General features: G+C 39.2%; 1 protein-coding gene, 1 long non-coding RNA gene and 1 other non-coding gene across 6 annotated transcripts in view; 1 reads left to right on the forward strand and 2 right to left on the reverse strand.

Annotated features, from left to right (window-relative positions):
- Positions 1–25,952, forward strand: part of LOC145721245 (uncharacterized) — a 210,988-nt gene that overhangs the window by 81,367 nt on the left and 103,669 nt on the right. The gene's annotated exons all lie outside the window — the stretch shown is intronic.
- TRIT1 (tRNA isopentenyltransferase 1) overlaps positions 1–25,952 on the reverse strand; it is a 44,985-nt gene that overhangs the window by 15,175 nt on the left and 3,858 nt on the right. For 2 of the 4 annotated variants that reach the window (XM_081818181.1, XM_081818180.1), the window contains exon 2: positions 3,783–3,925. In XM_081818181.1, coding sequence (XP_081674307.1) covers positions 3,783–3,925 — 143 coding nt within the window. Of the gene's footprint in view, positions 1–3,782; positions 3,926–4,007; positions 4,116–25,952 lie in introns of those variants that run through there. The other 2 variants (XM_081818183.1, XM_081818184.1) reach the window with 2 other exon arrangements.
- TRNAK-UUU (transfer RNA lysine (anticodon UUU)) lies at positions 14,611–14,683 on the reverse strand. The gene has a single exon. It is a non-coding gene; the product is annotated as a tRNA-Lys (tRNA).

The raw sequence follows: 25,952 nt of genomic DNA on the forward strand, positions 1-25,952 counted from the left end.
AAAAAAAAAAAAGATTTATTTATTTATTTATTTGAGACAGAGAGAATGAGAGAGAGAGCACATGAGAGGGGGGAGGGTCAGAGGGAGAAGCAGGTTCCCTGCTGAGCAGGGAGCCCGATGCGGGACTCGATCCAGGGACTCCAGGATCATGACCTGAGCCGAAGGCAGTCGCTTAACCAACTGAGCCACCCAGGCACCCAAGATTTTATTTATTTATTTGAGAGAGAGATCGAGAGAGGGAGAGCGAGGGAGAGCAGGGTGAGGGGCAGAGGGAGAAGCAGACTCCTCGCTGAGCAGAAAGCCCGATGCGGGGCTCCATCCCGGGATTCTGGGACCATGACGTAAGCCAAAGGCACACTTTTAATCAACTGAGCCACCCAGGCAACCCCCCTCTACTGGTTTTTTAAAAAAGAGAAATACTATATTCCCCCTATTAAGTATAGGGAGCATACAATTACAGTAAATGTAATAAAAATTCAAATATATACTATGATTGACAAAGGGAAAGGAAGCAAGGGAAGTAAAAAGGGAAGGGGAAAATGGTGAGACGCCAAAAAGAGAGAGAGTGGAAAACAGGGAAGGAGATGGGATAGGAGATATTTGGTGGGAAAAGGTTTAACTTGTTTGCCCAAGCCATGAAACAACTGTGATCCTGGACAAAACCCTTCTCTCTGGGCATCTGTTATCTAATAATACCTTACTTAGCCTGTCAAATCAAGAAGGTTAACTGGATACTTCTTAAGGTACTTTCAGTTCTGATTTTGGGTTCATACCTAAACTCAGAAATCTCTAATCCTGTAAATGATGTGATTAAGTCATCCCTACTGCCCCCTGAAAACTCTATTTTCTATCAGCTTTTTCTGAACAACCAAACTGTCTTAAAGCAACAACATACATTTGGTGATATGTTCTAATTTGCCAAGGGCTTTCATATACAATATCTCACCTGATACAACTGTCTCGTAAAGCAGGTAGGGGAAGAATTATCTGCATTTTAATCTCTGCCTATTTGATAGGCAAAAAAATATGATTTCATTATTTTGATTTGCATGGCCTTAACAACAAGGGTAAACCCTTCTTCATGTTTACCATCATTTAGATTTCTTCCTTTGTGAATTACTACTCAGGCCCTTTAAGTATTTTTCATATTGATTCATATGAGTTCTTTATATATTAAGGATATTAACCATTTGCCTTTCCTATGTTACAAATATTTTTTTCCTCTGGCTTGCAGTGTGTTTTTTAATTTTGTTTATAGTGGGCTAATTTTTTTAAATTATAAAATATTCAATACATACAAAAGAACATACGTAAATTATGAAGCCTTATAATAAACATATACTCATGAAGCCAGTGTAAGAAAAGGAGTGTTATCAATTCTTTTGAAGCTTCCTGTGTATTCATTCCTATCCCAACCCCCTACTTCCCCTCTCTGTGGGGAAACCTGAGATTTGGTTTTTCTTGTTATCATTCCCTTGCTTTCCTTTACCTAATTCCTTAGGTATATGTAACCCCCTAAAAAATATATTGATTAGTTTTGCTTGCTTTTTAACTTTTATAATAAATGGTATGAATGTGTATGGTATGAATGTCTATAATTTCTCACATTTTACATTGTTTCTGAGATTCTTCCACATTGCTGCATGTAGCTACAATTTATTCATTTCACTGCTGAAAAGTACTTATATGAACAAAGCAAATTTTATACATTCTTCTGTAAGTAAGAATTCAGGTGTTTATGTTTTTGCCATTAAGAGCAATGCTGCTATGAATGAGATCTACCACCTATCTCATATGCGTGGCAAGCTTACTCTAGGGTGGATACCTAGTTCTGGTTGATATACATTCTTGCTGACACAAATTCTTAATTCGTACATACTCAAAGCTAGCTACTTTCCTTAAAAAAAAAAGGGGGGGGTGCCTAGGTGTACAGTCAGTTGAGCATCCGACTCTTGGTTTCGGCTTAGGTCATGATCTCAGGGTCCTGGGATCAAGCCCCATAGAGTACATGGAGTCTGTTTGGGATTCTCTCTACCTCTCCCTTTGCCCCTCCCACTCGTGCTCTCTCTCTCAATAAATAAATCTTTAAAAACAAAAACAAATCAGAAGGTTATGGGGATGGATGGTGGTGATGGTTGCACCACAATGTGAATGTATTTGATACAACTGAACTGTACACTTAAAAAATGGTTAAGTGGTAAATTTTGTGTGTATTTAACACAGTAAAATAAAGGAAAAATTTGAGTTTAAAAAATCCATTAAGAGAACTTTTTTAGAAACTATGTATCTACAAAGTCCTTCCCTACTCTAAAATCACATAACTACTCAATCATATATTATCCCATTTGTTTTAAAGTTTTAAAAATACATGTATTTAACTCTGAAATCCATCTGCAATTTATGTCATACATAGTGAGGTCATGATTTTATTTTTTTCCAAAAAAATTAGCTGTCCCAAGAATATTAACTACTGCATTATTTCTCTATTGTTTTAAATGCCACCTTGATCATAAGGTAAATATATACAGCCATTTTAATTTGTATCTGAGTTTTCTATTCTGTGTCATAAGTTTGTCTAGTATAAGTTCCATACTATTATAATTATTATGAATTTTCCTTATGTTTTAATATCTGGCAGTCCAAATTTTTTAAAGCAATCTCTATATCCAACATGAGGCTTGAACTCACAACCCGGAGATCAAGAGTTGCATGCTCTACCCACTGAGCCAGCCAGGCACCCCATCTGGAAGTCTGGACAATTAAAATATAAGGACAGTCCCCCTTATATTATTCTTTTTTCAAAATGTACTGGTGTTGAAACTAATATAACACTATATGTTAACTATACTAGAATTATAATTTTAAAAAATAAACAAGGGGGGGTGCCTGGGTGGCTCAGTTGGTTAAGCGACTGCCTTCGGCTTGGGTCATGATCCTGGAGTCCCGGGATCGAGTCCCGCATCGGGCTCCCTGCTCGGCAGGGAGTCTGCTTCTCCCTCTGACCCTCCTCCCTCTCATGCTCTCTGTCTCTCATTCTCTCTGTCTCAAATAAATAAATAAAATCTTTAAAATAAATAAATAAATAAACAAGGGGCACCTGGGTGGCTCAGTCAGTTAAGCGTCTGACTTGATCTCAGCTCAGGTCTTGATTTCAGGGTTGTGAGTTTAAGCCCCATGTTGGGCTCCATGCTGGGTGTAGAGCCTACTTAATCAATCAAAGATTGCTGATCACAGAAAAAAAATTGTTTTTGCAGTCCTCCCTCACCCAACAATCCCTATTAAATTCTAACTCTAACTCCGTATTTATAAATTGATTTTGTATCCCCATTTAAAGGGTGGGAAACTGAAACTGAGTTGGGTAAATGCTCTACCCAATAAAATTCACTTGGTCCAAAGAGGCAGTTCTGGGACTAGAACACAGATTTTCTAGTTCCTAAATCAGTGTTCTCTCCACTAAAACAGCTTCTCAAATTTTAATATGCATATGAATCACCTGGGACTCTTGTGAAATGTAGATTCTGATTCATTAGTTCTTGAGTGAGGCCCAAATTCAGCATTTCTAGTAAGTGCCCAAGGGATGGCTGATGCTGCAGTCTGACAAGACTCTGAGAAGCAAGGGCACTATATCTTTTGATCCATATAGTTCTGATGGGGGTGCTACCTATTGGTTGTTAAGTCTTGGGTGCCCCTGCTTAGAAGAAATTGTCAATGAAACAAAAACTTCTTTCTTGGCTTGGACTGCCTTATACCCACCAAGCCTAGTTGCTCTCTTTCCTAAGGATATCAGAGCAGTTGCCTTGTTCCTGAAGTCCACAACTGTGTAATTTGTCACGAGAGGATCCACAAAGCTGATCATGTGGTGCTGGCATATTCTCTGCTCTTGGGCAGAAACCTTGTTGGTGATGATGTCCAGGCCTTCATAAACCTAAGGGAAAGAAAATTAGCATGAGAAAGTCACCTGCCTCCATAAAAGGCACACTTGCCCTCCAGCCAAACATGTGACTGACCCAAAGCACCAGAATAGATGTGTTCTTCTTCTTCTTTTTTTTTTTTAGAGTAGATGTGTTCTAAGCATATGTGTTCAGAGCACAGGAGACCCACCAAAACATAAGACAAAGGAAGTAGAAGAAAACAGAACACTGGCTTTCTTATCAAATAATGGCTATTAGCTTAGACTTCAAGATAAAAAGTGTATGTAAATCAATGCCCAAGTGAGAACTAATTCTGCAAAATTAAGTGGAGGTTCTTTAGGTTCTTTAAGCATTTAAAAATGGGCAGGTTGTTTTATTTTACTTATCACAAGTCTCCAGAAAGGTAACATTTTGCATTGCTCATAGTTCTACTTCAAATGCTTAGATATTTCTTGGATTTAAATGGCTCTGAAAGATTTTTAGAATCTTGGTTCCATTTGTAGAGAAGTGGCCTATTTACAAAGATACATATAAAACACACACATATACACTTTGAAGTTAGAACCCCTAATACTGCTGTACTCTAATGGAAACATTGTGATCTAACCAAATTACTGCTTCAGGGGGTCAGCACATACAGTCTAAATACTCAAAGGCAATATCCTGTCTGTAAGCTCTTGATCTGCCAATTCAACTAAAAAGTTCAAATGTACTTTTTCTAAATGCAAGGTCTCAGATGGAGAACAGATCTGAAAATACTAGTTTGAAAATAGGGATGAATGCTTTGAGATTAAATGTTCTCTCTGTAATCACTGATTCTACAGGGAACACTGAATGAACAAATAATAAGTTCCATAGAGCCCACAAAGATGTTAAAAGCATTTTTTATCTCACATTTCCCTTTACTTACATGAGTGTCGATTAAGTACAGTACAGTATAATGGTTGGGAGGAAGGACACTGGCGCCAGGCTGCCTCAGATCAATTCCTAGCTCTGCTGGTTACCAGTTATTTGTACTTATGGAGTAGTCAGTTACTAACCTCTCTCTGCCTCAATCCCTAATCAGTAAAATGAGGATAATAGTATCTATCTCATGGGGTTGTTGTGTGGATTAAGTGAGTTAGTACATGCAAAGCCCTTGGTTTTTGCCTAACACATTGCATATGCTATACAGGGTCATTATATAACTACCTATATTACGACCACTACTACTATCATAAGGCAAGGAGAATGGGAAATAAGTTTAGTGTCATTATCACTGAAGCTTCTGTGCTCTTAACTACTGAGGTTCTTCACCCACCAAGCATATAAGCTATCTTCAAGTAAAAGAAAATTGTTAATTAGTAAAATAAGTACAAAGAAATATAAAGAGCCATAGGGAAAGAACCAGCTCTGCCTTTAACTCATTTAATCTGTGCCTGACAACAGACTTGCATTCTCACACCTGAATACCGATGGAATCTTAAATCACAGGGTGTTCTTTTTTGTGTATCTTGAACAAGATGTCCTTCTGACATTATAAAGTGCCCTAGCATATACTGCACACGGCAGTCTTCTGCACAAATTAAGAAAACTAAAGGAGGGAAAGGAGTTAGTAATTGTGTGTTCTGGGCGCCTGGGTGGCTCAGTTGGTTAAGTGTCTGCCTTCAGCTCAGGTCATGATCCCAGGGTCCTGGGATCGAGTCCCATGTCGGGCTCCCTGCTCCACAGGGAGTCTGGTTCTCCCTGCTCCACAGGGAGTCTGGTTCTCCCTCTGCCCCTCCTCCCACTTGTTCTTTCAATCTCTCTCTCTCAAATAAATAAATAAATAAATAAAATTAAAAAAAGGAAAGGCATAGTTGCAAATGCACAATTACCATCCCCCGCCTCCAAAAAAGCCAAAATGTAAACATCTCTACCAGTAAATTCTATCAGATATATAAATTTGTAGATAAAATTTCATCCTGAGTCCTGCCTTTATGTGTATCTTCTAGAACTCTTAAAACTGGTAAGTTTAAATAAACACATCAACATAAATCAAACAGAAGGTAACCCCAGAACAAGGCTCACCTTATTTATTAAAGGAAGTGGCCTACTGTACTGTTTACGATATATACAAATGCCAACAAATATCAGAAAAAAGAAAAGAGTATTAATGGTTTAAGGAAAGTAGACGTCTTGCTCACAGAGTTAACAAACTAAAAACTGTAATACACCCAAAAGTACTATATCCTGGGGGCGCCTGGGTGGCTCAGTCGTTAAGTGTCTGCCTTCAGCTCAGGTCATGATCCCAGGGTCCTGGGATCAAGCCCCACATCGGGCTCCCTGCTTGTCAGGAAGCCTGCTTCTCCCTCTCCCACTCCCCCTGCTTGTGTTCCCTCTCTCGCTGTGTTTCTCTCTGTCAAATACATAAATAAAATCTTTAAAAAAAAATTTTTTTTTATGTTTATTTTCTGCTTTTAACAATAGGGAAAAGGGGCGCCTGGGTGGCTCAGTTGGTTAAGCGACTGCCTTCAGCTCAGGTCATGATCCCAGGGTCCTGGGATCGAGTCCTGCATCGGGCTCCCTGCTCTGCGGGGAGCCTGCTTCTCCCTCTTCCACTCCCCCTGCTTGTGTTCCCTCTCTCGCTGTGTCTCTCTCTGTCAAATAAATAAATAAAATCTTAAAAAAAAAAAAATAGGGAAAAAAAAAGTATATGAAGACTGGGATTCATGTTCCAATAATGAGGTAGGAAGGTCAGACTAACTGAACTAAGATTGGCCAAGTGTTCCTAACTACTGAAGTGATGTGAGACACACAGCAGTTCAACTGGCATTCGCTCTTATTTTTTTATATGTTGGGAAATTTCCCTAACAAAAAGTTTATTTTAGAAAATTTGGATGCACTTCACACCCACTAAGATACCTACTGTCAAAAAGCAGAAAATAATAAATGTTGGTGCAGATGTAGAGACATTAGAACCCCCGTGCATTGTTGGTGGGAATATAAAATGACACAGCTATGGATTGAAAACAGTATGATGATTCATCAAAACACAAAAAACAGTGGGGTGCCTGGTGGGCTCAGTCTGTAGAGCATGTGACTCTTGATATCAAGGTTGTGAGTTCAAGCCCCATAAAAATATAAAAAATAAGGGCGCCTGGGTGGCCCAGTCAGTTGAGCATCTGCCTTCGGCTTGGATCATGGTCCCGGGGTCCTTGGATGGAGTCCCGCGTCAGGCTCCCTGCTCCGCGGGGAACCTGCTTCTCCTTCTGCCTCTGCCTCTCTCTCTGTCTCTCACGAATAAATAATATATATATATATATATATATATACACATACATATATATATATATATAGAATTACCATATGATCCAGCAACTCCACTTCTGGGTACATACCCAAAAGAACTGAAAGCAGGGAGTTGAACAGATACTTATACACCCATGTTTATAGCAGCATTATTCACAGAAGCCAAAAGGTGGAAGCAATCCATATCCATCATGAACAAATGGATAAACAGAATGTGCTGTATACATATAATGGAATATTATTCAGCCTTAAAAAGGAAGGAAATTCTGACACATACTATAGAAGAACCTTGAAGATATCATGCTAAGTGAAATAACCCAGTAACAAAAAGACAAATATTGTATGATTCTACTAACATAACTAAAGTAGTCAAATTCAAAGACAGAAAGTAGAATGGTGGTTGCCAGGGGCTGGGGCAGAGAAGAATGGGGAATTAGTATAAAACGTACAGAATTCCAGTTTGGGAAGATGAAAAAAGTTCTGGAGATGGAGGGTAATGACTGCTGCAGAACAATGTGAATGTGCTTAATGTATGGTAAAATAGTAAATTTTATGTCATGTATATTTTACCATGTATGGTTTACCATAACAAAAGACTTGGATCACAGACTTTTGATACAATGAGAAACCAGTGAATATTAGCAATGAAATGAAATTGTCAAAAATTTGTTGAATTTTTCAATTCTTTTTCTTTTTAAATTTTTTAAGAGGTTTTATTTATTTATTTGAGAGGGAGAAAGAACACATGAGCAGGGGGAGCAGGAGAGGGAGAGGGAGAAGCAGACTGCCCACCTGAGCCGGGAGCCCGATGCTGGACTCGATTCCAAGTTGCTGGGATCATGACCTGAGCAGAAGGCAGACACTCAATGGACTGAGCCACCCAGGCATCCCTTGAATTTTGCAATTCTTTTCAATATATACCCAGAAGTGGAAATGCTGGATCATATCATAACTTTCAAAATTATTGAGAGGAACTGGTAATGTTCTATTTCTTGAACTGAGTTTTGATTACACAGGTATTTTCATTTTTGATAACTTACTGAACTGTACAGTTATGAATTATGGATTTTTTTAGATTTTATTTTTAAGTAATCTCTACACCCAACATGGGGCTTGAACCTATATCCCCAAGAACAAGAGTCGTACATTCCACGAATTAAGCCAGCAAGGAGCCCCATGAATTACGCATTTTATGATATACATTATTTATCAATTAAAATCATACCACCCAGCCAAAAAGCAAAAATACAATACATTTTACACATTTGCACTAAGGATAAATATCTAAACAAATTTAGAAACCAATCAATTTTGTAAATGTCACATTTGGTCCATACAGGTATTTATATTGTAAATCCCACAACTGGGCTTATTTTATTACCTGCCCAGAAAACATCATCCTACCAGAGTAAGTTAGGTTTGCAGCTGATTGCCTTATATTTTCCAGCTTCGATTATAGTTTCAGTGTGACTCCACTTATAAAATGGTCAGCCCTGGGTGGTAGGAAGAGCTTAAAGGATCTGTTTTATCTTCTAGAGGCAGCATGTCACTCTGTTCCATTTCCTATTCTCCCAGAGGACACCTGTGATCTGTGTACACAGAAATGACTGGATAAAATGCTTCTCTCTGCACAAATCAGATTTTGTCAATAGTAAGGGAACTCTGACCTCTTTGTGAGGTCTGACAACTGAAATACTCTGAAAAATTACAGGTTTAACCTACTTAGCCAATTATCAACATAACTGACTTACCTCAGCAAACATTTACTGAGAGTCTACTATGTGCCCAGGTACTCTGCAAGATGTTAGGCATTCAAAGATTAATAAAGGGTCCCTGTCCTCTAGGAGTCCAGGCTAGCAAGAGACACAGATACAAATAACTGTACTATAAAGAGATAAATGACATAAAAGTTTCTGAGAGACAATAAAGTTTGACTGTAACTATCTTCTTTAAATCTCATAAGCACTAAACATTTAATGTTCTAGGTATTTAACTGGGTACTAGAAGGAAATATGCTTCTGTCTCACCTCTATTGAGAGTTTATTTCCAGACTGAAAAGGTTTTGGGAAAAGGTCACAAAACTGAAATAACCCGAACTCTCCAAACCAACAGAGCTAAAGTGCTCAGAGGCGCTAATCAAAGTGAGTGAAATTTACAACAGTAAATCTAGAGCTGTGGTTATCAACAGCAGAATCTAGAGCTGTGTTATCAACCAGAAGTGAACTGTCCACCAGGGGACATTTGGCAATGTCTAGAAACATTTTTGGCTGTCACAATTGCAAGGGTGGAGGTGCTGCTGGTATCTAGTGGGTGGAGGTCAGGGATGCTGCTAAACATCCTACAGTGCAAGGACAACTCCCCACCACCACCACCACCACACACACACACACACAACAAAAAATTATCTGGCCCAAAAATGTCAGCAGTCCTGAGGTTGAGAAACCCTAATCCAAAGGAATTCTACCTTGGAGAAACTCCCCCAAATCTTTAAGTGTACAGCTAAGGATCCACTCACGTAAGGCTCCATCACTTTATGGTTGTCATGCTGGAGGGTGGTCCTACTGAATGTGTTAATCACCAAGATCCTGGGCACTGGGCAGATCATGGAGCTCTGTCTGAGTGCAGGTTGGGGAGCTCTGTCTGAGTGCAGGTTGGCTATGATTGCCCAACACTGCTGTCTACAAGCATGAGGAAACGCTGCCCCCCCCAACTTGTTTGTTTTCTTTCCTTCCCCCTTTTGACTTCATTTCCTTCCCAATCCAAATTAGATACTGAAGTCCTTCAATCACTTCCTTGCCTCTATGGATTACATCTGCTTTGAAAACTACAATTACGGCTTATGAATCAATACAATCACCTACCTTCTCTGCTGGCTGCTACCCATTGCTCTATGGATAGCTCACTCTCTGAGATCACTAATGAACCCTGACTGCCAAATATTAACACTTTTCTACTAAGCTTTCAAAACATGTTTAATGGAAAAACCAATAATCTCATACTACTCGTCTGTCTCCGTAATTCATTCTCCTTTGGAGTTTCAATGGCAGCAATCTCTCTAGTTTTTCTTCCTATCTCACTGGCCCTTCCTCAGTTTCCCTACTAAAACCAACCACTGATGTATTAGCAATATCTGTCATGGCAACAATATTGAGAAATGTCCATCTCTATGGTATCTACCTGGCATTTCTATACTATGAACTGTCTGACACTCATGGCTTCTATAACCATTTTTGTACTAACTCCCAAAATCCATATCTACAATCTAGTTCTATATTGATGCCAGACCTGTATATTTAACTGCCTACTGGACATTTTCATCATCAATGAGAGGCATTTAATATAGTGAAGTTGTGAACAGTAAAGACTCTGGAGCCAGGTTGCCTGGATTTAAGTGCTGGCTCCACTACTTATTAGCTATGTAACCTTGGGCAAGTTATTTAACTTCTCTGTGCCTCAGATTTCTTATTTATAAAAGTGAGGGTCATCTTAAACCCACCTCAAAGGGTTATGGTGAGAATTAAATGATACATGCAAAGCATATGGAATAGGGCCTGCCCTATAGGAAGCAGTCAATAAATGTTAGCTATCATCCTTATCAGCATCATCATCACTCCAGATACCTGTAACCTGCGATGTCCAAAACTGAACTCCTTATCTTTCCAGCCATACTTGAGTGAACCATGAGATAATCAACCCAAAAACCTTGAAGTGATCCTAGTATCACTCTCTCTCCCCACATTTCCAATCTCTCAACTTTTATCCATACTAGTTCCTAAAATGATCTCAAAGCTCACCATCGTCACTTCACTGTCATTACACCAACTAAAGGCTTCATGATTTCCCAACTAGACTGTTCATTCCATCAGCTTCCTCATTGATCTTCCTACCTTTACAGTATAACCCTTCCAATTTAGGTCCACGCTGCAGCCGGGGAGCTTTCTAAAATGAAAATCTGATCTCATCCAGCCCCAAACTCTTTAGCATCACCGCCTGATGAAAGCCTGCCTTGAGATCACTCCTCATTCCTACCCCATGTGTGCTTCTCCTCTGTGCCCCCACAGTACCCTGCATTTACCTTTATCACAGAAATATTTTAAAGTCACATACAGTAAGTTCTATCTCCATTAGACTCTAAATTCCAAGGGAAGAAATTGGGTATTTTATCCCTAGCCCCAACACCTAACACAGTACCTAATGATACATGGAGTTTACTCAATAAATACTCTGTGCCTGAGGTAGAGTGCTAAATCCTATGTTAAAAATTTCATACCCTATGAAGTTATGTTGGCCTCCATTTTACCAATGAGGAAATGAAAACTTAGATATGTTAGGTAACCTGCCCAAAGTCACACAGCAAGTTAGTGGCAGAGGCAAACTTTGAATCCATGTCTTCTGACTTCATATTGTTCTTTCCCACCATGTTCCTAATCTCCGTTCTATGCAAATCAGCTCTGTGACTTTGGGAAGTCAGATTTCTTTCCTGGAACCTCAAGTTCCTCATTTCTAACACCTTTAATTCTAATAGTCCAAACTTCAGAAAAAAAGAATCTTGGCATAGAAGGGTAAAAGGAAAAATTATTTTTTTAAAGGATGTTGGCAATTAGCAGAAAGCTGATTTTCCTTTTTGATTAAAGGAATTTCAATTTGTATTTGATTATTCAACTGAAGAGATGTGGAAAAGTAGGGAAAAGGTCAATCTCTTGCCTAATTTTTCTTTCTTAATAAAAGGATGACTTTTTAAAAATTTTACACTTTATTAAGAAAGAATGAGTTAGTTGCAGGAGCATCATGGCAGGCAACTACTCCTTTTAGCTTTGTTTGGCAGAAGTTCAACTGCAGACATGCTGACTAAATCAGACAGATTAAGATGCTCAGAAAGCAAGAGAACCTGTACCTGATGCATTCAGTCAGCCTGATGGGAGGAGCGGCTTGGAGATTGTAGTGCAGATCATGACTTTTATTCTTCCAATGGCTATCCCTATTTAAGAGAAAAGGGGGGTGTACCTGGCTGGCTCAGTTGGTGGAGCATGCGACTCTTGATCTCGGGGTTGTAAGTTCAAGCCCCACGTACGGTGTGAAGATTACTTAAAAATAAAATCTTAAAAAAAAAAAAAGGAAAGAGGACTAGAATCTTAATAGAAGGCCATGCTTCTCAAACTGAGAGGTGCATATATAACAAGTATACTATGCATTCTTCGAGGGCATCTATCTTACTAAATGGTAAAAAGAATTTGAAACATTTTTACATCCAAATAAATACAGACAGATAAGGGCAGAGAATGTAAAATTGGCACGTACTTTTAAGTTAAAGCATGAGAAACTGCAATGGAGAGCCTCTACCATGGCTGCTTCGAGGTCCACCTGCAAGCCCTGGCGAAGCATGGACATAAGGAAATTCAGAGATCATGCACCCAGTCCGATCACCTGAAATTTTATACTTGAGAATATGGAGGCTCAGAGAGCTTCCCTGGACATATAATTGACTGGCAGCAGAGACACAACTAAAGCCTGGATGCTCTGCCTATAACAAGCTGTTTCTGCTGCCTCTTACCAGTAGAATTTTTATTCCCATTTGACTTTGGTCTGTTTGTTTGCTTGAAGTAATGAATTCTTACTAAGGTGAAATTAAATTTCAGAAACTGAGAAGACCGCTTCCATACACTGAACCCCTTCACGGTTCTGAAGAGTAAATATGATAGAAAGCTAAAAATACAAAGACAATGTCATGTGACTATAATGCTGGGACAGAAACAAAAGGGGACTTTTGAGAAAATAAAATTAATAATAAAGTTCCTCTCTGGGGGGCACCTGGGTGGCTCAGTCGTTAAGCATCTGCCTTCAGCTCAGGTCATGATCCCAGGGTCCTGGGATCAAGTCCCTCATCGGGATCCCTGCTCCGTGGGAAGCCTGCTTCTCCCTCTGACCCTCCCCCTGCTTGTGTTCCCTCTCTCGCTGTGTCTCTCTCTGTCAAATAAATAAAATCTTTTAAAATAATAATAAAGTTCCTCTCTGTGTCACCTTTACAGCCTCAAGATTGGCCCACTTTTGAGGGTTTCAGTGATTTTATTTTAAGATCCCTATGATAGAGTATGTATTATTTGGAGGTCTATGTCTAAGTTAGGGAGAGGCAGTAGAGTAAAATGGAGCCAGAATGCCTAGGTTCAAATTCTGGCTCTACTACCCAACTTCATATGTTGCAGATTATTTACGTATCTAATTTTTCTTTGCCTCAGGTTTCCTAATCTATAAAATGGGGATAATAATAGCACCTACACTCCTCACTGGGTTATTCTGAAGATCAGATTTAATATAAGTAAAATATTTAGAATAGTGGTAGGCAAATGGTAAGCACTATATAAGTGCTTGATATTGGGGCGCCTGGGTGGCTCAGTCGTTAAGCGTCTGCCTTTGGCTCAGGTCATGATCCCAGGGTCCTGGGATCGAGCCCCACATCGGGCTCCCTGCTCAGCGGGGAGTCTGCTTCTCCCTCTCCCATTCCCCCTGCTTGTGTTCCCTCTCTCACTGTATCTCTCTCTATCAAATAAATAAAAAATCTTAAAAAAAAAAATAAGTGCTTGATATTATCTATATTTAACTGGTGGTGGTTAAACAAGATTTTCCTTGGTTCTGGGTGAGACCTCTGGCTAGGGTTTGAAAGAAGAAAACCACAAAATGCCAGAGCTAAAAGGAGCTTTAGACACTGTGACAGAGAGACACTGTATGACCCACAAAGCCTAAAATATTTACTGTCTGGAACTTAACAGAAAAGGGCTGCCCATCCCTGATCTAATCAGCTCCCCTCTCTAATACAGCCAGAGAGGACACTAAAGCCCAGAGAGGGCAGTATCTTGTCCCAGGTTATAGATACAGTGAGTTAGTGGCAAAGCTGGGACTAAAACTCAGTTTTCCCAGTAAATAAAACTGCCCACCAGGCTAACGAGGCTCAATGAAGACCTCAGAATAAAGCTGTAAATCAGGAAATATCGGCACCTGAAGAGTTAGGCAAATCATCTAATTCTAATCAACAGACACTTACTGAATACTGTAAGCCTGGGCATCAGCGTTTTTTTAGTGCTCTCCAGGTGATTGCAATGTGCACCTGAGAGTGAGAACCAGGGCTATAAGTATTGTGCGAGGCACTAGCAAGATATAAACCAAAAAAGGAGAGTAAGGAAACTGATTGGATAGCTGGGTAGCTAACCACAAGTACCAGCCTGGACAATGTAGAATCCCATATTTCTCTGCAATTACATATGTGTAAGGGACTGCAAGGAAAGAACAACAAGCACAGTGAAGGCAAGGACGTCTTGGATATACCTTCATTCACACTAGAGCATCAACAATATTTTTTATTCCCATCTGTAAGTTCCAACAGTTCAATAAATTATAAATCTATTATAACATTCTCACTTTTTAAAAACAAGCTCTATGCCCAACATGGGGCTCGAACTCACAGCCCTGAGATCAAAAGTCGCACTCTCTACCAACTGAGCCAGCCAGGCATCCCTATAACATTATCTTTCTAAAAAAATGTTAAAACCAACTTGTACTTCTAAAAAGTGTACAAGAATATACAAATTTAAAACATTTATGACAGGACACTTGGGTGGCTCAGCCAGTTAAGCATCTGCCTTCAGCTCAGGTCGTGATTCCAGGGTATTGGGACCAAGTCCTGCATGGGGGTCCTTACCCAGCTGGGAGCCTGCTTCTCCCTCTGCCTGTCTCTCCCCCTGCTTGTGCTCTCCCCAACCTCTCTCTGATAAATAAATAAAATCTTAAAAAAAAAAATCAAAAAAATAAAAATTTATGACAAAAAAAATCATACAAAAGACAAATGACCAACTGAAAAAATACTTCCAACACATGAGACTGCACAAAGGATTAAAACTTACAATACACAAAACCTCTTACAAATCAATAAACACAAAAATGAAAACCATTATATAGAAGTGGACACAACACAGGTATGATCAAGACATTCAAAAAAGAAAAACAACAAATGGCCAATGCACCCTTGAAAAGAAAATTAACCTAAGAAATGAAATCCATTTCTCATTTACCAAACTAACAACAATGAAAAGATAGGTAATACACAGAATTGCAAGGGTGAAGGAAAACAGACATACCACTGGTACAAATTTCTTGAAAGCAGTCTGACAATATGCATCAAAATGCAATGTGCACCCACGCAACAACAAAAAGAACCAACCCAATTTAAAAATGAGCACAGGACCGGGCGCCTGGGTGGCTCAATTGGTTAATCTCGGGTCCTGGGAATCCCTGCTCAGCGGGGAGTCTGCTTGTCTCTGCACGCCCCACCGCTTGTGCATGTGTGCGCACCCGCGCTCGCACTCTCTCTCAAATAAATAAAATCTTTAAAATCTTTAAAAAAAATAAAAATGAGCACAGGACCTAAATAGGTATTTCTCCAAAGAAGATCTACAAATGACCACTAGGAAAATGTAAATCAAAACTACAAAGTGATACCACTTTTACACCCAGTGGGATAGCTATATTAAAAAAAAGGGGGGGGGAATAACATATTGGAGAAGAGGTAGAGAAACTGGTACCCTTATACATTGCTGGTGGGAATCTAAAATAGTTTAGCCATTAAGTAAACCAGTTTGGCATTCCTCAAAAAGTTAGACACAGAATTATCATATGGCCCAGAAATTCTACTCCTACATATATACCCAAAATAAGTGAAAACAAGTGTGTACATGTTCACAGCAACACTATTCATAACAGCCTAAAGTACTAATGCCCATCAACAGATGGGACAAATGTGATCTATTCATACAATGGAAAATTATTCAACCATAAAAAGGAATAAAGTATCAACACATGCTACAAGTATAAGTGAGAGAAGCCAGACACAAAGGTCACAGATTATATGATCCCATTTATAGGAAATATCCAGAATAGGTAAAATCTCTATAGAGACAGAAAGCAGATGTGATTGCCAGGGGCTTGGGGGTGGGGCGAGTAACTGCTTAGGGAAATGCAGAATAGATGCTTAATGGGTATGGGGTTTTCTTTTGGGGTGGTGGAAATATTTTGGAACTAGACAGAGGTGGTGGCTGTACACCACCATGAATATACTAAATGACACTGAATCGTTTTATTTTTAAGTAATCTCTACACCCAACATGGGGCTCTAACTTATAACCCTGAGATCAAGAGTCACATGTTCTGATTAAATCAGCCAGATGCCCCTGAATCATTCACTTTAAAATGGCTGATGCTGGGTGCCTGGGTGGCTCAGTTGGTTAAGCGTCTGCCTTCGGCTCAGGTCATGATCCCAGGGTCCTGGGATCGAGTCCCACATCAGGCTCCCCCTGCTCTGCAGGGAGCCTGCTTCTCCCTCTGCCTCTGCCTGCCACTCCCCCTGCTTGTGCACTCTCTCTCTCTGTCAAATAAATAAATAAAATCTTTAAGAAAATAAATAAATAAAATGGCTGATGTTGGGGCACCTAGATGGCTCAGTCAGTTAAGCATCTTCGGCTCAGGTCATGATCCCAGGATCCTGGGATCAGCCTCGCATGGGGCTCTCTGCTCAACAGGGAGCCTGCTTCTCTTCTCCCTCTGTCTGCCACTCTGCCTACTTGTGCTCGCTCTCAATCAAATAAATAAATAAAATCTTAAAAAAAATAAAAAATAAAATAAAATGGCTGATGTTACGTGAATTTCACCTCAATAAGAAAAATAATGTAAGTATAACCTCTAATAATCTTAGAAAATTGGAAGAAGGGGGGAAAAAAGATAATGTGTGCATCTTCTCATCCAGTATTCCCATTCTAGGAATTTATCCTAAAGAGAGAATCACACAATCCAAAAAGATGTATGTGTGAAGATGTTCATCTCAGCATCATTTATTATAGCAAAAAACAACCCTCTAAATGTCCTTCGGTAGAAACCTAGCTAATTACGATACACCTATAAAATAGACTACACAGAGATTAAAAACAACAAAGTAGAAAGTTGGAGAGCTTACACTACCCAATTTCAAGACTTATTATAAAGCCACAGTAATCAAGACAATGCAATATTGGCAAAAGAATAGACACATAGATCAATGGAACAGAATGCAGCCCAGAAATAGACCTGCACAAATATAAACTGGCTTTTGACAAAAATACAAAGGCAATTTAATGGAGAAAGCATAGCCTTTCAAAAACAGTGCTGGCACAACTGGACATCCATAATATCCCACACTTTATACAAAATTTTTTTCAAAATAGCTCACAGACCTAAATGTAAAATGCAAAACTATAAAACTTTTCTTTTTTAAATAAAACGTCTTTAAAAAAATGGTGAGAAAATCTGCATCACTCTGGGTTTGGCAATTTTAGGATAGGAAATCAAAGATACAATCCATTTAAAAAAAAGATAAATTGGACTTTATGAAAAATTTAAGACTTCTGTTCTGTGAAAGACATTGTGAAGAAAATGAAAAAATAAGCCACAAAGCAGGAGAAAATATTTGCAAATAACATATCTGATAAAGGATTTGTACCCAGGATATATAAAGAACTCTTAAAAGTCAGTAAGACAAACAGACCCCCAAAAGATCTGACAGACACTTTAGATACACAGATGGCAAATAAGCATATGAAAAGATGCTCAACATCATTAGCCTTTAGGGAAATGTAAACTGACCACCATGAGATACCAGTACACACCAATTAGAATTGCTAAAATTAAAAAACAAAAACAAAAACAAATCCTGGAGAGAATACAGAAGAACAGAAATTCTTATTCACTGCTGGTTGGAATGCAAAATGGCATAGCCATTTTGGAAAAAACTTTATAATTTTTAAAGTTAAACCACTGGCACACGAATGTCTATAATAGCACCAAGTAAGTGCTAAAAACTGGAAACCCAGATGTCCTCTCAAAGGTGAATGGACATACTAGGGTACATTCATACAATGGAATGACACTCAGCAATAAAGAGTAACGGACTCATGCAACAACATGGGAGAAAATTTAAAATGTACTCTGCAGGGCGCCTGGGTGGCTCAGTTGGTTGGGCATCTGCCTTTGGCTCAGGTCATGATCCCAGGGTCCTGGGATGAGTCCTGCATCAGGCTCCTTGCTCAGCAGGGAGCCTGCTTCTCCCTCTCCCTCTTCCTGCGGCTCCCCCGGCTTGTGCTCTCTCTCTGTGTCAAATAAATAAATAAAATCTTTAAAAATAATAATAAATAAAAATAAATAATAAAATGTATTCTGCTAAGGGAAAAAGTCACTTAGGCTGCATATTGTATGACTCCAAGTACATTACACTGTGGAAAAGGCAAAACCATGGGGATAGAAAACAAATCAGTGGTTGTTGAAAGTTGAGGTAGGTAGAAGAGCTGACTACAGAGGCCATGCAAGGCAATTTTTAGAGTGATGGAACTGTTCAGGATGGTACTGTAAAGGTGGATACCTGACTGTATTTGTCAAAACCAATAAAACTGTACTCAACAAAGAATACACTTTACTGTATGCAATTCTTAAAAAAATAACCAGAATGTCTGGGGAACCCAGGATAGAATGCAGACTGCAACAAATGAATCTACCTGTATTACAAATGTATAGCATAACCTCACTGAAGGACAGTAGAAAGGAAAAAAAGGAGCTTACTCAATAACTGTGTAAAACATCGCTATGACTAGATACTATAAGGCTAAAATGAACAAAAAGAACTGCACACAAACATCATACCTAATTGGTAAATTTGTTTCTCACATAAGTAACTACTGAAACTATTATACAGGTTGTACAAATCAGTAAATATGTTATAGACAATGAGAACCAAATTTCTTACCCTCTGAGAAAGAAGTCACAAATAGGCAAGGGAAGGAACACTACAATGAACCTTGTGGTGCCAGAGTAGAGTCAGAGATATCCGTATAAGCCCATGTTTATTTTCATATATATGCAGATACAGACAAAAACATAGATATTTGTGTATACATGGAATAGTGTACATATGTATGTTTCCTAGCTTAAATCTCCTCCCCTTCAATGTGGGCTGAACTTAGCAACTCATTTCTAACAAATAGAGTATAATAAGGGACTGCACAATGGCAAAATCTGGCAGATACATCCCAAACTAAATGATCAAGGTTACCATCACCAGAAATAAGTCATGTTGCCATCATACCCTGATATAATGTAATGAGAAGAGTACTTCACCTCTGCGGTATGCTTTCCCCAAATCTGTAATGCTAGTGTCATCATGAGAAACCATCAGAAAAACCCAAATTGAGAAGCATTCTACAGAAGAGCTGACCAGTAGTACCCTTCAAAAGTATCAAAGTCACAGACTGGAAGAACCTGAGAAACTATTACAGATTGGAGGAGCCGAAGGAGACATGATGACTAAAGGCAATGTGGGACCCTAGATGGGATCCCAAAAACAGAAGATATTAGTAGAAAAACTGGTGAAATCCAAATAAAGTCTACAGTTAACAGTATTACAACTATGTCAATTTCTTAATTTTGGAAATGTACCAAGATGATATAAGATGCTAACTGTAGGGGAAGTTGGGTAAAGGGTATACAAGAACCCTCTGCACTATCTTTGAAACTCTTGTGTATATCTATAATTACTTCAAAATTTAACAAACAAGAATAATGTAGAACAGAGTTTCTTAACCTTGGTACAATATACTGATATTTTGGGCCAGATAATTCTTTGTTGTGAGGAGCTGTTTTATGCATAGTAGGATCTTTAGCAGCACTCGTGGTCTCTACCCACTAGATGTCAGGAATCCACCTCCCCAGTTGTTATAACCAAAAATGTCTCCAAAAATTGCAAATGTCCCCTGGGGGGGGCCAAAATGACCCCAGATTGAGACCACTGATGTACAGTAACATACATTAACACATAAAGATACCCATAACATATTGGGGGGGAGGGGCAAGCAGGATACAGAAGAATATGAAATGTACAAGTCAATTTATGTAAAAACATATACACATGGATGAACCTTGAGGACATTATGCTAAGTGAAATAAGCCAGTCACAAAAGAGACAGATATTTTTTATTCCACTTATGTGAGGTACTTAAGAGCAGTCAAAATCATAGACATATAAAGTAGAATGATGGTTACCAAGGGCTGGGAGAAAGGAGGAATGGGGAGGTATTGTTTAATGAGTAGAGAGTTTCAGTTTTACAAGATGAAAAGAGTTACGGAGATAGATGATGATGATGGTTACACGGCATTATGAATGTATTTAATACCACTGAGCTGTACACTTAAAAATGGTTAAGATGGAGGTGCCTGGCCGACTCATTTGATACAGCATGTGACTCCTGATCTCAGGGTCAGAATTTGAACTTAACACTGGGCATAGAATTTACTTAAAAAAACAAAGGTTAAGGTGGTAAATTTTATGTGTATTTTACCACAATAAAATCGGGGGGAAAGAACACATAAACACATGTGCATAAATACACAAATATCTGAAAGGATGCGCACCAACACGTTAAAATGGTTACCTCTGGATGCTAAGACTATGGTGATATTTCCTTTGTACTTTTCTGTGTTAATTTGGATTTTTTTCAGGAAGCGTATCTCTTTTTTCTAAATACAAAAAGGCTTTGTTCTCCATCATTTTTTCTCATAATACTTCCAGTTCAATAACCAAAATCCTACTGATTCTGTCTCCAAAATGTCAAAATGGTTACCTCTTCTCCCTAGCCACAGTCCAATGCCAGCCCCTCTTATCCAGGCTAATGTAACCGAATCCTAAGCTATTTATCCCTCTCTAACCCACTCTCCACTTAGCCACCAGAGTTACCCAATGAAACAGATTTACTATCACTTCCATGTTTAAAACCCCACACCTCCTGGCATTTGCCTTTCAAGGACCTCTACAATTTGTTCACAGGGTCCTATATTTTTAGTTTCACCTCCTACTACTGTCCCTCAAGTATCCTCTATGCCAGATAATTGCTGGTCACTCCTTGAAAACAGACCATACACTTCTATTCTTCCTTTATTTTGCTCATGCTATTCTTTTGTCAGGAAAAGTCTTCCTCCTCTGCCTGATAAAATGTATACTGTGGTACAGAGGAAAAGAATGCTATGCAGGGGATGCCTTGGTGGCTCAGTCGGTTAGGCGGCTGCCTTCGGCTCAGGTCATGATCTCGGGGTCCTGAGACTGAGCCCCATGTCGGGCTCCCTGCTCAGTGGGAAGTCTGCTTCTCCCTCTCCCTCTGCTGCTCCTCCTGCTTGTGCTCTCTCTCAAATAAATGGATAAAATCTTAAAAAAAAAAAAAAAAAGAATGGGATACAGGATGGATAAATAAGAAGAGGTGGAGGAAAAAACATAGAAAAGCACAGAGATGAGGGTTCAAGAAAGTAATTTTCTGTAGGGCTGAGATAATAATGGTGCCTACCTCACAAGGCTGTGGTAAGGAGATTAAATAAGATAATATATGTCAAACTTTTAGAACAGTACCTGGCATATACACTATTATTGTTTTCTACGTTGTGATGATGATGATGATTCATGGTATTGTGGTAAGACCTTGAACTCTGGATGACACAATGAGGAAGGAGCAGTGAAGCTCTAGCTCAGAACCAGGGTCCCAAAGGTAAGCAAGGAAGCAAACAGGACCCCAGTCTTACTCAAATTTATCTGAAGAATTCCAACTATACAAGAAATCAAAACCAACTTGGTTAAGCCACATACAAGAACATACAAATCACATAGGTGAATTCCTATTTACCCCAAATAACTTTTACCCCTTGAATATACATTCCCTTTGAAGAGCTGTTTCAACACCCTGCCCCAGGCACTGAAGCATCAGGGTAGCACTTCATCCTCACAGATCAGAACCTGCAAGTCCCATCTGTGCTCTCCTATGGTTTCTCATTTGGCCAGTGGTAACTTCTCTTTCCCTACGTAACATAGGATGTTTGATTCCAGAGTTCTTCCCATAGCTGCAAAAAAGTGAATATACAGTATATGAACAACCCACCCAGGTTTAATACTGTAAGCAAAGGAAAACTAAACTCAGTCACAATGGAGGTGATCTAAGGGATCTAGAAACTCATTCAGATTTTTTAGATGAGTCAAAAATTTTGAGATTTCCTTCTTAGCCTCTTGTCAGGCTCGGTTTTTTCTTTTTTTAAAGACCACCTCTGTCAGTCGTGGCAAACAGCCTCCAAGATAGCTCCCATCTCTCCTGGTTAACAGGTTTTTGTGACTTTTATTTCATGTCCTACTAAGCCACTGTGATCCACTCTCCCATCTCTCTTTCATATCCCTCCCCCATGCATCCCACATCTTCTTGAGCACTATCAGACAAACAGTCCTTTGGTTAAAAAAACAAAAAAACAAAAAACACTGCCCCTAAATTATGTCCCGAAGCAAACAAAAAGAACGGAGAACTCCGCGTCTATTACATGACACATAGCCTGCTCACTAGTCAGGCTGCCAAAAATCATTTGCTTCTCCTCTTGTAGGTTTAGACAAACACAAAGGGAACTGTGCTCCTATGTATGACTACTGCTTCTCCACAGGACTTGAAGAACTAAGGCATTAGAGATACTTCCTCTCTATAAACCCAAATAGAACACTTTGTTTATTTTTCTCTTGGCATATAGTTGGCAGTCTGTATTTCCAGGCAGTCATTGTACATCTTTTGGCAAATGCCTTCATGTTTCTCAGTACAATGTTTCATCCAGTGACTGAAGGCAGTGCATTGTACCTTGAATTTACATGCCAAGAAAAAGACTCAGACTGAAAGGAAGACCTTCAGTATCATCTTCCTGCAATGTATCAGACACTACACAGGAGTCAGAAGACCCAGATCCAATTCCCAGGTGTACCAGTGTCTTGCACTGCGATCTCTAGTGTGCTCTTTAATATTCTGGGCCTCAGTTTTTCCATCCTGGAAAACAGGGATTGCATTACCTGTCCCTCCTTAAATGTAGACTCTTACTGCTGACTAACAATATTTAGTTTCTATAATTTGTGAAATTGGGGTTTGGAAAACTCAGGAAATTAAGCACAAATATTGTTTCTCATTTTTGTCACACCTGCCACGCAGAAATCCAAAGTAGAGCCCAGCAGGAGGCCCTAAGCAAGTAATTCCTCAGAGAGTGTTTCTGACGTCCCACTCAACAAATTAAGTACGTGAGAATGGGAAGCAAGAAGCCAGGCAGGATCTTCAGATGCTACATGGCTAAAGAGGCAAGTTATTATCAGGCTCCATGACAATATTATCATGCTAGATATACCACCCTTAACACTCCATTGTGATTTTCCCTCAAAGACTTAAATACCTCAATACTTAAAGCACTTACTTATTCAATGTTTACAAAATAATCACTTTCCCTGGATGGGAACTGCCCCAACGGGGATCACCCTACAGTTAAGGTAGCACAAAGTGATGGCCCTACAGTTAAGGTAGGACAAAGGGATGACAAAGTATTAGGTGCAAAACAATTTAAGTTTTAAGATGTTATTTTGCAATCCTTTTTGAATTACTAGTACACTTCTGAAATGCAAAATTCTGGACATCATTCCAAAAGGGATTATTAAAATGCAAATATTTGTTTTTTAAAAGATCAACTTGGAACCTTGAAAGAACTTTCTAATTATCACACTTTCCATTTGGTCACCCTTTGGTCTGTGTGGCTGTACAACAAAGTTTACTGCTCCATCTAGGCTATCCACAAGGGCAAGTGTTCCCCTTGGTTTCAGCAAACATTCTCTCCAGGTATCATTAAATTACTGACATTAAATTATATCTCTTAGTTGCAGCAAGTTTTATCCCCTTAAGCAACACATCATGTGGCCACCACTAAGCTCAACACTCCACTGGACAGACATCACTACGAATTCACACTATCATAATATGAATCCTAAAATACATTTTTTTTAAAAAATATTTTTATTTATTTATTTATTTGACAGAGAGAGACACAGTGAGAGAAGGAACACAAGCAGGGGGAGTGGGAGAGGGAGAAGCAGGCTTCCCGCTGAGCAGGGAGCCTGATGTGGGGCTCGATCCCAGGACCCTGGGATCATGACCTGAGCTGAAGGCAGACGCTTAACTGACTGAGCCACCCAGGTGCCCCCTAAAATACATTTTAAATCCTGATCAAAATGTAGCACACTCCTGAGAAAGAAGAGTGGCACACAAGTTAAGAAATACTCTCTAATGACTGAGCACCACTGCTCCTGCCTCATCTAAAGGGTATGGCTTTGTGTGGACAAGGCAGCGGGCATGGAAAGTAAATACCTATGTTCAAGTCCAGATTTGCTACTTACTGTTAAGACCTTACTGCAAAGCCTGTTTCCTTGACCTGTGAAATGACAATATCTACCTTACAAGGTTATAGAGAGAATAAAAAGCATCTGTAAGTATTTTATAAACAAATTTGCTATGCAAATTTAAGTTACTATCATTCTGCCTGTGTACTTATTTGAAATTGAAAATGTTCTTTCAAGGAGCTGGTAATCCAACATTAAGAATGCCATTTTTTTTTTAAGAATGTCATTTTGTACACCTGAAACTAATGTGACATGTGTATCAACTATACTTCAATTCTTTTTTTAAATGTCATTTTGTTCACATGCTTACCAAAAATTTTGAGTCAACATCAAGTCATTGAAAAGTACCATCTCCCTCCACTGGGTAGAAAACAAGGGGAACAGGTAACAGGGGCATGTAAGCAAAGGCAGAAATGAAGAACTGTGTATAGCCACGTAAATGGGGCAGAGATACTTTATATCATTATTTGGACTGAAAAGTAAAATCAAAGGTCAAAGTCTTCCAATGGGGACCAAGAGGAAATGTTACAAATATCCATGATATAATCAAAACTAAACACAACCTACAGCCAGTTCAGAAAGCTCAATAATCTTCAAGTGTTTTCATACATTAATTAACACTCATGGCATCCCTAGGATGAAAGAAATTTAAGTCTCATATCCTAGTTACTTATATAACCACAGGAAAAATCTGAATGGATCAGGATGTGCCGTTTTAAGACACATGAAAAAGTGTTCAACATCACTTGGCATCAGGGAAATACAAATCAAAACCTCAGTGAGATACCACCTCACACCAATGAGAATGGCTAAAATTAGCAAATCAGGAAACAACAGATGTTGGGAAGGATGCGGTTTCTGAAAGGGGAACCCTCCTACACTGTTGGTGGGAGTGCAAGCTGGTGCAGCCACTCTGGAAAACAGTATGGAGGTTCCTCAAAAAGTTGAAAATAGAGCTACCCTATGGCCCAGCAATTGCATTACTGGGTATTTACCCCAAAGATACAAATGTAGTGATCCGAAGGGGTATGTGCACCCCAGTGTTTATAGCAGCAATGCCCACAATAGCCAAACTATGGAAAGAGCCAAGATGTCCAACAACAGATGAATGGATAAGAAGATGTGGTGTATATATACAATGGAATATTATGCAGCCATCAAAAAAACAAAAAAACAAACAAAAAACACGAAATCTTGCCATTTGCAACGACGTGGATGGAACTACAGGGTATTATGCTAAGTGAAATAAGTCAATCAGAGAAAGACAAGTATCATATGATCTCACTGATATGAGGAATTTAAGAAACAAGACAGAGGAGCATACGGGAAGGGAGGAAAAACTGAAACAAGATGAAACCAGAGAGGGAGACAAACATAAGAGACTCTTAATCTCAGGAAACAAACTGAGGGTTGCTGGAGTGGTGGGGTGTGGGAGGGATGGGGTGGCTGGGTAATAGACACTGGGGAGGGTATGTGCTATGGTGAGC

The sequence above is a fragment of the Leptonychotes weddellii genome, chromosome 4, assembly GCF_054177405.1.
Source record: "Leptonychotes weddellii isolate Sample4059 chromosome 4, ASM5417740v2, whole genome shotgun sequence".
In the NCBI taxonomy this organism is placed as follows: Eukaryota; Metazoa; Chordata; class Mammalia; order Carnivora; family Phocidae; genus Leptonychotes; species Leptonychotes weddellii.